The 14,240-nt window shown below is 37.9% G+C and overlaps 1 protein-coding gene across 1 annotated transcript; it reads right to left on the minus strand.

The window, feature by feature from the left end:
• Positions 1 to 398: 398 nt before the first annotated feature.
• slc22a16 (solute carrier family 22 member 16) lies at positions 399 to 13,546 on the minus strand. Its single transcript, XM_008397755.3, has 8 exons — positions 12,919 to 13,546; positions 11,504 to 11,980; positions 10,501 to 10,618; positions 7,931 to 8,495; positions 6,328 to 6,455; positions 3,613 to 3,722; positions 2,842 to 2,941; positions 399 to 1,729 (listed from the first exon to the last, which is right to left on the minus strand). The coding sequence occupies exons 1-8, from the start codon at positions 12,960 to 12,962 to the stop codon at positions 1,535 to 1,537; spliced, it is 1,737 nt and encodes a 578-aa protein (XP_008395977.2). The 5' UTR covers positions 12,963 to 13,546; the 3' UTR covers positions 399 to 1,534.
• Between the last annotated feature and the right edge of the window lie 694 nt (positions 13,547 to 14,240).

Genomic DNA, 14,240 nt, shown 5'->3' on the forward strand with positions numbered 1-14,240 from the left:
TCCCAGTACAGTGTAATTTCTGTACACTGGCGTTAATTTCCATCAGTGGACAGAAGGAGCGGTTAGCATTAGCAGGAACATTTAAGCCCCAACTGTAGCAGACGTCTTTAAATTTTTCCATCCACACAAATGTAAACACTGGCACAGACTTTTCAGGTGATCCATGTGCAGTTTTCCACTCGGAGGCTGAATACAAAGATTTACTTTATGTGAAAGGTGGTGCAGAGAGAGTGACCTTTCCGCTACTGCTGCAGTTGAACTTCGTCTGCTGCAACAAACAGGAAACGCAGTATGTGAGATGATCACAAAAGAGCATAAACTAATTATTTCACCGAATAGCTGTTTCTCTTTACTTCTTTTTTCTTTCTAGCAGAAGACGTTGAAATAAGCTGTGGGTGTGGTATTTACGAAACAGTCTTTATTTAGATTTATTTTTTCTCTTCTCGATACCATTGTAAAATATGTTTCCCAAAGCAGAAATGTAAATAAAATTGAACAACAAATCGACGGTAGGCATGAGGAGGAATATATCCTCCGTGTGAGACATATATTTCTCTATTATGATAAAAACAATGGCAATGAAACCATTTGTGATGTTTGTAGATCTGACTTCTGAGCACCAATGCTTCAATTTCATAATTTACCCCCCCCACCCCCCCCCAATGCTCTCTATGGCTCTAGGAAGCCATACATCACCTCAACACGGCAGTTTGTTCCTAGATTTGGTCCAAACATCTGGAGATTATATCCTGGCTCCTGAACAAAGTAATGACGTGCAAATCCTTGAGTATGTCAGGCATACAGATTGCAAACAGAAATACAAGCATGAAAAAAACTGAACCAAAGTTCTCAACAACAGATTAAACTAGAAAACATACCCACATGTACAATTCATGAACCCGTCGGAGGGATCAAGGCCAAGGAAGTAATGAGTCAAACTGATGTTAAACTGTAATACTTTTAAATTGTTCACAGTGTCTGAATGCCCTGAGATTAATTAGTAAAAAAAAAGGCACTTTTTCTATTATGATACGTTCCACAGTGCAAACAGGCTAAACTATATCTCAAATAACTTACTTGTACAGGAATTAGTCCATTTTGTTTTAACTTAAATAATTACAATAAATGTAATTCTGCAGGCATCTCTATCGGTCCAACCATTGTAGCCTTTAAAAATCAGCGTCAAGTACAAAAATAATACTAAAATTGATCTGACCCTTTAAGTATTATTTGTTTTCCTGTGGTCTCAGAATATATACTTAAAATTCACAGATCCACACTGTTTCGCTGATCAAATATTGACCCATGTATGTAAGCAGAACACATTGAGTTGAAAAGTCCTCAGGGCCCCATTTTGTACTGAATTGTTTGTCAAAAAAAATGTCCACAAAAAACAAACCTAAGCTCCAATGATTTGATGAAAGCTTTTTTTTTGTTTTTTCCCCACCAGTACAGTAAACCAGTAATGGCTTGTTTGTCTCTCATTCTTCAGTTCTTTTCCTCCTGCGGCCTGGTTTCCCAGCAGCGTGAAAGCTCAGGCTTTAGCTTCATGTTGGTTTAGCTCCATCCCATCCCCTGCATCTTTGTTGCCAGGGCTTGAATTCTTCTTTCTGGGGTTGCTTCCAAGAGATTCAGCCTCTTCCAAAGTGGTGGGGAGAGGTTCGCCCAAGGTTTCGGGTAAGAGCAAAGTAAGCACTCCAATTGCGAATGCCAGGATTCCTACAATGAGCTGAAAAAAAGATGGTAAAAGCATATCTTTTGTTGAAAAAGCTTATAAAATGAGATTATTGTGACAAGAGGGACACAGACTACGATGCATTTAAATTACATTTCAGCAACACCTGCTAACAAATTTCCTTAACAGCATGCTGAGCTCCTTAGTAAAGGTGCACTCATCTAAAAACCCTGCAGGAACTTTTTTTTTTAACCCTGTTTCATCAGATGAATGGCTTCACTAAGAAAATCTGTCCAAATATTGCATAGGCATAATTTGACCTGTTAGATTCTCAAAGACATTTAATTATGTTAGAGCAAAAACAAACATTGAAGTGTTTCAAGAATAAATATGCAAAAAACAATTATTTCACACTTGTTTCATTTTGCTTGTTTTGGCTGAGCATTCAGATTTGGACTGTTACTGCCAGAGGAAAAAAAAAAACCCAGTAATGAAATGGGTTTTTGGGCAGGAATCCCTTCTCGTAGGGTACTCGGTATCCGTTTTGCTACAGGCCAAGCGCCAAAAAGAATAACACAGCTTGAGTTGTTGAGTCAGTCGTTGCATGAGTTAACCAGGAAGACTCATGCTTGGATTGAGGCGTAGCCACTGCTAACGAGTCTTCGTTTTTGCAGCTCCTCACCACAGAAACCAATTTGAGACAATAAATATCAACTTTGAGGGTATGATTTTGAGAGCATGTCTGGAATTGCAATCGTTAGTTTGAATCCTACTGATAAAGGAAGGGTAAGAGTCATGCTGTTGTGACAGGTCCAGTTTTCTACACATTCAGGCTGATAGACATCCAGCACTTTCTGAGGCTTTTATCTGTCCCACAGAGAGCACACACAGATGAAACTCTGTGAAAGCAACATTTGGTTTTATTAACAAATAAAGGCAAACAGGTTTTTAAAAATGGTTCTGTCTTCCTGATGTTTCCTAATTATGTTAATGGAGTTAACTAAAGATATATGCATCCTTGTGGAATCTGTAATAGTCACTTGGATTTGGTGCAGAAAGATGAAAATGGAAAAAAAGAAACAGTATCCCTCAAAATCTTCTGCTAGAATGTTAAGCATTCTGACTTTGTCTGAAGTGCTAGCAAAAAAAAAAAGAAAAGGTCATACCTGAGGTAGATAGACCCAGACATCAACCAGGTAAACGCAGAAAGGAGCCACAATACTGCCAACACGACACATCATGCTGCCGCTACCTACTGCCAGGGTCCTGCAGAGGGAGCATCCACCACGCACAATGGATTAAAACATTTAACTCATTCCAGAAGGACCAAATCAAGACAACAGAATTGCCATTGGTGCCATCCTTATTAACCTACAGCAAAATGTATGAGCATCATTGATTGCAGCATTTTTAGAAGAGTTATGGAACCTGAATAAGAGATCTTTCCTAAATCTTTTATTTGGCTATTAGGAAATGGCTGTAAAAGGAAGCCACATATTGTCATATGTTTTGTGTATGTTAGAATTTGATTTTTTTGTTGTTGTTTCCCAAGAGCCTCCTGGACGCCTCCCTGGTGAGGTGTTCCGGGCACGTCCCACCGGGAGGAGGCCTCGGGGAAGACCCAGGACACGCTGAAGGGACTATGTCTCTCGACTGGCCTGGGAACGCCTTGGGATTCCCCCGGAGGAGCTGGAAGAAGTGGCTGGGGAGAGGGAAGTCTGGGCCTCCCTTCTGAAGCTGCTGCCCCCGTGACCCGACCCCGGATAAGCGGAAGAAAATGGATGGATGGATGGATGGATGGATGGATGGATGGATGGATGGATGGATGGATGGATGGATGGATGGATGGATGGATGGATGGATGGATGGATGGATGGATGGATGGATGGATGGATGGATGGATGGATGGATGGATGGATGTTGTTGTTTTTTCTCACCTGATGACAGTAGGGTATAGCTCGCAGGTGTACAGGTAGATGAGGCCAAAGGCAATCGCCACAGCAAACTTTCCAATCATACTGAGAGCAATGGCCAGAGAATCTATTTCCTAAAGGTCAGGTTGGGTAAAGTTTGGTGATAGGAGACAAAAAAAATGGAAAAAGATTGTAAGAAACAAGTGACATATTCATTATTTCACATTATAAACAAAGACTTTAGCTTGCTATCTTACGAATAAAGCTAGACTTTTGAACTTACAGACTCACTGATTGACCAACATAATTCATCTCAACATGCAAAAGGGGTTTGAATATTGCTTATTATGTCATCTATGGCAACATGAGTTTCTATTTGTAGGCTCTCGCATTACAAATAGGTGAAGGGTCAGACTACGAGTGATTTATTTGCAATGAAAGCTGACCACATTATTGAGCAATGCTGACCGGGGTTTTCCTGCTAAGTGATTAAAGCATCAATGTAGACTACTGATATCTATAATTTACACAATCATGCTGCTTTGCTTGGCATTAATGAATCAACACTTATTCTTTTGACTTTTTTGTAAGGATTGTGTGTTTATCTGGATGCTAATTAGGCATAGAAATCAAAATGTAATTTCACTTACTTTAAAGTACAAATATTGTTCTAATCTGTTTTTAACCAGGTATTTGCTTAGAAAATGTATTAAGCAAACTAGCAATATCATAGTGTTCTGGATCATGATATTAATTTATCCATTCCATTTGGAAGAATCTAAAATGAGGTGCTGTTTAAAAAAGTAATAATAATAATTGTTTTATGCATACATCTGAATGCACCTGTGTGTTTAAAATGTAAACACTAACTACCTACATCTTAATATTGAGTTCAGGCTTTTTGCAGAAAGAAATGAAGCTATGTAACTGACTTCAGCTGTCTGTAGGCATACAACAAAAAACTACAGACTAAAAGCAAAAATAAATTGCACTAATGTGTGCTGCTGTGCAAAAATACATTTTTGGGAACTGAGCTGAGTAATTGTATCTCCTTTACTCTGATGCAACATGCAGACACAATTGAAAATGCTGACAGAGGGGTGTATGATTTAATGCTGCCAAATGTTTGTTTTTTTGTTTTGTTTTGTTTTTTCTGTCCTCCATGAATTCAGTAAAGCTAAATTTGGGTTGTATTGATGTGGCGAACAAACAGTCACTTTATCTAGCATATGTGGTGTTGGTGCTGTAACATGCTACCCACTGAGCTGTTTACAGTAAAGCAGTCTTCTCTGGTAATCTTATTTCTGTCAAAGAGGTCACTTGTGAAAGGTGGGAGTGTTTCTCCAAATTTCCCCTAAAAGTCTAAATATAATGCTAACTATGTCGCAAAAACCATTGGTTGTAATTTTCGGTTTAAAAACATACAAGCGGTTTTTGTGAAACCACTTAGAACAGAACAGATGTTCAACTTTACACCTCTCTGCTGTGTCTGCACTGATTGTAAAAGCACATATAGTAGCCAAGGTAATGCAGCTCTTCTTTTTGTACAGTTTTCACAGTTGTGTTGTCTGACCTTAGCAGTTTAGCTAATTAATTAGCGTTTTTGCAGCCTTTAATTTTTTTCTCCTTAATACATCAGACAAAATGTGAAAAAAAGTGACATAGATCTGCCTGATTTCCAGCTTGATCAGGCAGCTGAAAACTCCAAAGAGTTTTCTATCATTGAAAACTCCAAAGAGAGACAGAGTGGGATTTTCAGCAGATAACAGAAAAGGATTAATTGATTATAAACTGAATATAGCTAACCATCACCCCAGTTCAAAAGTCTTTGCATTTGCTTCCAGAATGAAGGTAAGAGTCTGCATTCCCTACAATGACAAGACAGCTGCAGTTTAATATGCTAGCTGTCATAGTCATACTAAATGCTAATATTAAATGCCAAAGACTTTGAACTATAAACAAATCATTTTCTCATTGTTTTAAAATAAAATTGGTGACATGAAGAGCACTGCATTAATATTGTATTAGGTTTCTACAAGTGATTTTTCACATTTAATACTTTCACTTACATATAAGAAGTAATTATATGTCTGTGAAGCTATGATATATTTGCGTGCGTGCGTGCGTGCGTGCGTGCGTGCGTGCGTGCGTGCGTGTGTGTATGTGTGTGTGTATACTCTGGTGAGTGGATCTAAAAGAATCTAGAAAACATATAAAACATGCAATTTGTCAGTTCAGTTTCAGCTGCACTTTTGTTGCTTTTTATTCACCCTGTGCTGGACATACTCGATTCAAAATGGAAAGTCAAAGGTTATATTTACTCTAAAGTTAAGTGCAAGCTGTTAGCTAGAGTAACTCTAAATAAGAGAAGTGTAGGTCAGAGACCAGAACACAAACACATTTCAGACAGGAAGTGTCATACATCATAGTGTCAAACAGTAACTGTCTAGTACCTCAGAGCACTGTCTTAAATTAAGCATTGACAGGAAGAAAAAAAATACATTGTCCAATACTTTAAAATACCCCTATATTTCCTGTTATTACATCTACTTTTCCTGTTTTTGCTTTGGTGAAGCACACACATCGTTTCAGCTGCAGAGCTATTCTAGGTTTAATGCTGTGAAATACTGAAATGTGGATGAATCTACTGACAGTGGAGAAGCAAGATAAACTGGCACACAAATGAACAACCTTCTGCATCATCGGAGCTTAAACTGTGCAAAACATCTGCATACATACAGCAGGAACCACGATGATGAGCATGCAAGCAACCCCGGCCAGGAGCAGAGCCGGAGCACATGTCTTCTTCCTCCCAATCCGGTCCATTGCAAAGCATCCAACCAGATAAGAAGGGAGCTCCACAGCCCCTGGAAACAACCAGTCAAAACAGCCGTGTGGTCAAAGGTTTCTCATGCCACTGATGCAGTGATATTTAATCTAGGAGATCAAAATAACCAGCCAATGTTTGAGCAATGAAGGAAACTTCAAGGTATTCTTAGAAGACCCTGACATCCAGGAATGGAAAAAAAAAATTATGTTTTCTTTTAATTGTTGCTTTAAAGGAAGAAAAGTTATTAAAGGGGTGCTTCATCCCAAATTTTTGAGTGCAACATGTGCCGAGCAGATAAATTCAACTGCAGGATTTAAAAGAAATTAAAATAGGAGTACGTTTACATTTACTGGAAACTAAAAGAACAAAACATTCAGCTTAACTGACAATACAGGTTTAGTAAAGAAACGACTCAAGACGATGGATTGAGGCTGCAAATTTTCAAAAATAACACTCAAGTTTGTTTTTCTCAGAAGAACTGACAGTTTAAATGCGGGACCTGGGAGTAGCCCGGTACTCTGAGGATAGCATTACATTACATCTGTGATTTGTTCAACAAATCTTATTTTCTTTATTAGATGCGATGCGGAAACCATTTAGCCGAGGACAGTTTGTGTTCATTCTTGGCTCAGAGTTACCATAAACAGAGCTGTAAACAACCCCAACTTGGACAACAGCACATGTTTCCCACTCACACATCACTGAAGTATTACAGCATGGAAAAGTTTAGACACCACAAACTAAACCTTTAATGAATGGTTAAGAGAACCAAATAAAGGACAAAGGTCACAAGTTAAAGATGAAAAATACCTACCTCAGTACTTAGAGCATGGGTTTTTCTATATGTATATGAAACCAAATCTACTTCCATGCAAAGCACAGACAAAATATAACAAAGGATGGAAAATATTTTAGGTTATTCTCTCAAAGATCGTTTTGTTCCATCAACATGTTCTTGGCCGTCTTTGAAAAATAATTAATTCTTCAAAGAAGAAGCTCCTGCAGGATTTTAATTTAAGATCTTTTTCAAACTGTTGCAGGGGAATAGAGACTGATTCAGTTATTTACTGACACTGTTTTCTCATTTCCCACTAATGCTGCTGTAACTAACATCTGTTTTATTTGGATCTAAATATAAAAAATGAAGGTAATTTTCATTTTAGGATTTTGTTTTTTTAACCTAGCCTGGTTTAAACGGTGATTGAATTGTGCGTGCTGCTGTTTCAGATGCTCAATAAGGCATCTGATAAGGATAACTTGCAGTTAGGCACATATTTAATACACTACTGAAATTCATGGCAGATGTGTAGTGATGTAAATGGTGGTATTAAAGTATTGAAAGCTAAACAGCATCCATTATTTTAAAAAAAGTGCCAGGATTAGATTCTGGCAAACAGATTTTGTTGCCTATATTTCCTAAAGATATTTACAAAAATATATCATCATTTACATCTTGCTTTAGAATGAATATATTTAATGTGTAGTTAAAGTTATTTTTGATTTGACACTCACCAGCCAGGAAAAGATTAACATACTGGTTTCCTCCCAGATTCACTGAACCCAGAGAGAAGACGTAGTAGCCCAAGCTGCCGATGAACCAGATGGCCCACACTGTGCAGGTACGGCCTGCCATCCTCCAGCTGCAAAACAGATCCAGGATGGATAGCTTCTTCTCAGGTTGTGCGGGCCTCTCCTCCTTCTCCTCCTTCTCTAGCAGTGCTTTGCCATTCTCCGACTTCATTGGCTCCAGCAGATCCTCCGCCTTGAGTCGGCACTCAAGTCCGTTGAATCGGGCTATTGTGTCCAGCAGGGCCTGAGCCTCTTGGTAACGACCATTGGCCATTAAATAGAAAGGCGTCTCTGGGAACTTCCAGCAAAACAGCAGAAAGGGTGAGGTGCATATGGAGAGGATGATCTGGTAGATCCACCAGACTCGGACCAGGTAACCCGTCAGAGCCACCACCATGATGCCGACTGCAAAGGCCGCATGGATGTGCATGGAGGTCCACGTACGCACCTTGCTGCCAGTGAACTCTGTCACATACACGAATACAACAACCAGGTAGCCACTGGATGCCTGTCAGCAGCAACGAGGAACAAAGAAAGACGACTAACATTACAGGAGAAATCATTTGTGCAATGATTACAGTACAGAATTTGCAGAGTCAAATGGGTTTTATGGGTTCTTTGTGTTACTACTGTGGGCACCGAATGCAAATCATCCGCTTGTGTTTAAATGGGGCTTGTCTTCCTTTTCAGACCACATACTAAAACTCTTTGAAGTTTTGCTGCCATATAACATTGCCAACATAAAAAAAGTACAACAAAAACTCAGCGTTTAAAATGGGTGCAACGCAAGTATCCATAAAGACTCATATCTTCCCTAAATCTCCAAACATTTGTCACCACAAGTGACTGTTTTCTTTGCCATATTAAGTAAATCCCTTTGTAACACACTGTCTTAATAATTTAAAACTGTGCGGTGAGGATTCAAAGCTGAGCTTCATGGCTTCAAAGCAGCGCAGTTAGAGTTGGTAAGTTGGGACTATCTGATCGCCTGATTCTGTGTGAAAAACAACAGCTGTTGCTGATGAGGAAAGGGGGGTTGGAAAAAGATGGTGGAGAATAAAATTACCAAAGGTTTCTTTTCAGCACAACTTACAAACCATTTGTTTCTCAGCCTATAATGTCTATGATTTTTTTTTCTCTTGTGAACATGTTTGTAATGTTAAATTATTTCCTGCAAATTGGAGACATTTTAACATGTACAACTCTGAAAAACGTTACTTAAAATAATAGGCCACATAAATACATACATTTTTAAAAAATCATATTAATTTTTTTTTAGACACAGGAGTTTTCTTCATAAACAGAAAATCCTGATCTTAGTGGGAAATAAAGTCTGCCAGTTTATTGTTGTTTTTTTTCTCCTTTTGCTCATTTGGTAGCCTATTTACATTATTATGCTCACTTGCTGTATTTTGATTTGTACTCCTTACTCTGACACCATAAATAAAATCTTGTGTAACCAGTTGCCTTCAAAAGTTACTTTATTAGTATAAAGAAGTTACTGTTGTTTAACTTATTCTGAGTAGAGGCGGCTGTTCCGTCAGTCTTAGATGTGTATTGAAGAAAACCAATGAACAGGCACCAGATGTTAAAAAAAAAGGTCAAATGGATCCAGTGTTGTGTTCATCCTTGAGGAATAAGAAACACATCAAACACAGAAATAATGTGATAACGTGGCATATAATATTACAAATCAATCTAAAAGCAGCACCGCCAAGTTAACATCTGTCTTGCTTGTTTCCCCATGAGTTCTCTTGAGCAACTAAAAGCCAATATCGTGTTTACTTTTGTGTTCCTGGCTTCCTTTATCTAGGATCACCACACCTAAATTTTCCCTCTGTGGAACAATAAAAGGATTTTCCTATTTCCTCCAGTATTACTTTGGTCACAGTGTGGCAGAAGTGAAAGTTCTTTCTTAGATCTTCGTCTAAAGTTTAAGAGGCTATTTATTATTATTATTATTATTATTATTATTATTATTATTATTATTATTATTATTATTATTATTATTATTATTATTATTATTATTATATTTCATTCCAAAGATTAGCAAGATATTTAGAGTTTTCTTGATGCAGATATTTGCAGACATTTTTTTTTGTAACGTGACAAAAGATATTTTCAACACGATGGTAAATAGGCAGTTTCAGCCTAAGAAAATTTCCAGAAAATAATTTATGCCCCATTAACAGGTGTCAGAGGCATACAGTTTAAGGATTCGCAAATTTTATGGCAGTATTAAAATACACCTTCCCTTGAGTTCTCTTCTTATTTTGCTCAAGTTTGTTAAAATAAAATAAAAAACATCATTCCACTCTTTAAATTGTCTCATTAATAAAGTTGATTCTTACATTAACATGAGTGGAAAGAACTAACTGTTAAAGTAGCTCAGTGTCAATCTGGATTTTGCAGTAAGAAACAGTTTCTAGTAAATGGTAAAGTTGGAAATTTAAGAGTTATTTCAAATACCAAATAATAAAGGATTAGTAATTCTAAGCAAACCTTGACCTCACCATGGCCAGCAGAAAGCGAAGCACCACAAAGAAGTAGTAGTTCAGAGAGAATGCCACGGCCACCCCAAGTGCAAACTGACACAGGCTTGTGATCATCAGAATCTTCACACGACCAATTCTGTTGAAAAGTCAACCATGGATAGAGCGCAAAGAGGCAGGGGAAGACGGACATGGTCAGAGAAACAGAAGAAGAAGATTCATGTTTAGGTCAGACTTGTAACAAAACATCAAGGAATTCTTCGGTTGCAACAGCTGGCAGACTAATTTAAGGCTTTTTGATGGAGTTATCATTACCAAACGATGATAACTCCATTGTTTCATGTAGTATATTATTGAGATCATTGTCTCCTTAACATGCCTGCAACTGCTGGAGAAACCTGAGAAGCCTTTTTTTATTTTAAAAATTCTGTTTCGTAGGTTTATGGCAAGGTTGGAAGACTTTAACCATGTCCATCATTTAAATTTATACATGCAAGTCCAGATACTATCTCAAGAAATAATGTTTAATCAACTACTAATGTTTAATCGGTATAAAATTACCTTTCCAAGAAAATAATCTGTGATCTGCCAGTGTAGACCCTTTTGAATGATTTGGTAGACTCCATGCCGAGCATGCTCTCCTATAAATGCTGACCAGCCAAGTCTCAGCTGTTAAGCCATGTCAATTTATCCGTCTGAGCTCTCCTAATGTTGCTTCAGACAGTTTGAGAGGGCACACCCAATGCCAAGTTTGAAAGTGATCATAGTTTAGTGGGGTCTAAAAGAGAAATCAGCTGTTACACTGTTTGAAAAATAGTCTTGATGTGGAGGATATATTTGAAACAACTGCCAACATGTGAGCCTATCTTTTCTTTAAGATGTGGACATTTCATAATTAGTTGTCATGTGTTTTTCACAACTGTAATTCTGATTGAAAAAATAAAAAAAAACAAGAAAACAGAATTATAATTCACAATAAAATGCTTTGATTTCTTTCTTGTTCCATTCTGGAACCGTTGCTTACCTGTCAGCAATGTCCCCAAATAGCAGCGCTCCAACCAGCACTCCAAGCATGAAAGTTGGCTGGCACAGCTTGGCCAGCCACTCCTTTTCACACACCAAGTCCCAGTCTGTCACAATGCTATTATGAACTTCGGTGTGGTCATAAACAAAGTTCCCACTGCAGTCTTTCATAGTTTTGTTCCCATAATAATCGTATGCAAAGTCCTGGGGGTTGATGCGCAGGGCGGAGCGGCACCGGCTGAGTTCCCATTGCTCCCCCTCGGATGTTCGGACCACCAAAGGCCCGCCAGCTGGCTTGATGACTGGCAAGACACTTTCCAGACTGGATCCAGTTATATTACCATACAGGACGTCGGTGATGTTGCCTGGCACGCTGCACACAAAGTTTGGAGTCTCAACCAGAAAGACTGAGGCAAGGTAGTGGATTCCACATGATGTGGCCTGGAAGACAGCAGCAAAATACAGACAAGCCTGGAACCTGGAGAGGAGTTAAAATATAAATGGTTAGAAAGGGGAAATCATTCTGGTATGTTTAATATACATTCCTGACTCCTAACGATTGTATACCTTTCTAAGAAGACAGTGCATTGAATAAAACCAACCTGTTACAAAAGTATTTATACTGCTTGAACTATATCAGAGGTTTTCACTGCCCGATACAAAAAAATGCATAGTAGCGTTCTTTCTGTTCTTGATTTTTACAAACATATATCTTCAAAATATTGTGCATATGTGGCTTGACCCCTTTGCTCTGATACCCTTAACTACAGCCAAGTGCAACCAATTGTTTCCAATAATCAACTAGTCAGAAAATAGTGTTTTTGGTATTATTTTGTAAATAATACTTTAATTATGATTTACTTTTAAGTTTAACATGAAATTGGCTCAGAAGTGCTGAAAACAAATGTACACCACAATTTGTGATGGTAACTTGACAAATGGTGGAAAGGTGAATTGGGTATGAAAACTTTCTCAGTGCACTTTATTGACAAGCCAAAATAGAGAAATAATTTCAAATTGTCCCTTTATTGTCTGCATCCATCTGCCAGTGTAAAAAATTTAGATGAAAACTCTAGAAAGGAAAAGTTATATAATACAATGAAAAACAAAAACAAACAATATATATATATATATATATATATATATATATATATATATATATATATATATATATATATATATAATATATATATATATTAAAACAAAAACAAAATCACCACTGAATGATGATTTCAGGTGAAACAACTGTTATTATTTTTTTATTTTTTTTAAAATAGGGTTATCAAAACGGTCTGAAATCCATTCCAGACAGAACCATTTATTTCGAATATTTGTCACCTGGCTTTCATGAAGTCAACAAAAAATAAAAAAAAGTGGGGTGATGAGGATAGCTAAGGACAGAAAGTCGTTGTTTACCTTTTGAAGTGTCCATACTCGTCGAACATCCTCTCCACTGTCATCTTTGCTGTCTGTGTTTGCGCCTCGGCGCTCCCGGTTGCGACTCTCCCAAGCGGACAGCGGAGCTCTCTCTGAGCGCCTCAGAGCCGAAAATGTCCAAGATGACTTTCACTCGCGGTGAGTAGAGTAGGAGGGGCGCAAAATATATTATTCACAGATTGCACACACACACACAAACACGCACACACGCGTGTACACGTAATCTAACCGTAGAGATCCTATATAGAGACAGAGAAGCTCCTCTCGTAAACACCAACCATGTTTCCCCCTAGGAGTCCGGGTTTATTTCTGCTGTAATCTGCTACCAGTGGAAAGTTAAGCCCTATAAAGACTCCAACTGCTGTACGCAAGTCAGACTTTTACAGAGTGAGAAAACTGGCGATGAACAGCTGATTTTATTATCTCTAACTCTAACAGCAATATTATGCTTGCCCTCTTCGTCGGCTTTCATCTGCCCCCTGTTCAGAGCATAGCCCATCAATACCCCATTGAGCTTTTTCCCATTTTGTCAAAATATGTGATCGTGAACAGATGGGACAGGAGTGAAGATGTGGTGAACTTTAAAGTACAGTTGAATTATAAAACAACATCCGAAGCTCTGAACATCACTGTGGGCTCAACTTAATCCATCTAAAATGTGAAAACTCCTGGAGTGATAGCCTAGACAAGAATAACATGTGTTACGGAAGAAGTTCACTTCTAAGATCTTTTTTTATTTTTTTTAATTTTTTTATTTATTTGTGACAGATATTTGTGTGCATCACTCTGAATCATTGTGGTGCTGAGATGATAGCAGCATCATTTTAAAGAATGTTTGTTTTTTTTCTCATCAAAGAATGGGAGGAAGGTTGGAGACAAATAAACGGCGGTCCTGGAAAATAAAACTGTCTAAGGGCTACTAAAGAGTTAAATTAATGCAGATGATCCTCCTAGGTCATGCTTGTGCCAGGAGTTAACAAATGCTAACCTATCCTAAGTTATTTTTGCAAAGGAGAATGTCGAAAAGCTGGTGATGACACAATGATTCTATCTTTGATGGCAGCAAAAGTTGGTTTTATAAAACAGTAACTTTGGGTTAAAAAGAAATATGTTTTATTGATTTTTGCAACTGAGAAAATAGTAAATATTTTAACATTTTCTTCAATGTTGTTGTTACTGGCTACAGGAAGAGAAAGTTTGAGTTTCTAACAGTAAACTCTCAAGAAGTGTGAATACTTTTCTGGGGCCTTTACATTGTGTTTACATTTTGACACTGTAGCCTACCCCTGCTTTGTTTATGC

This window comes from Poecilia reticulata, chromosome 21 (genome assembly GCF_904066995.2).
Source record: "Poecilia reticulata chromosome 21, P_reticulata-male-v2, whole genome shotgun sequence".
NCBI classification, from domain to species: Eukaryota; Metazoa; Chordata; class Actinopteri; order Cyprinodontiformes; family Poeciliidae; genus Poecilia; species Poecilia reticulata.

What these genes read in the sequence shown, in the direction of transcription:
- slc22a16 (XM_008397755.3), bottom strand. Translation starts at nt 12,962, where the DNA reads ATGACAGTGGAGAGGATGTTCGACGAGTATGGACACTTCAAAAG. An exon ending in TCATCATCGTGGTTCCTGCT is followed by an intron (nt 3,723 to 6,327) that starts GTATGTATGCAG and finishes CCTGACCTTTAG; the next exon opens with GAAATAGATTCTCTGGCCAT. An exon ending in TCTGGGTCTATCTACCTCAG is followed by an intron (nt 1,730 to 2,841) that starts GTATGACCTTTT and finishes TCTTTTTTTCAG; the next exon opens with CTCATTGTAGGAATCCTGGC.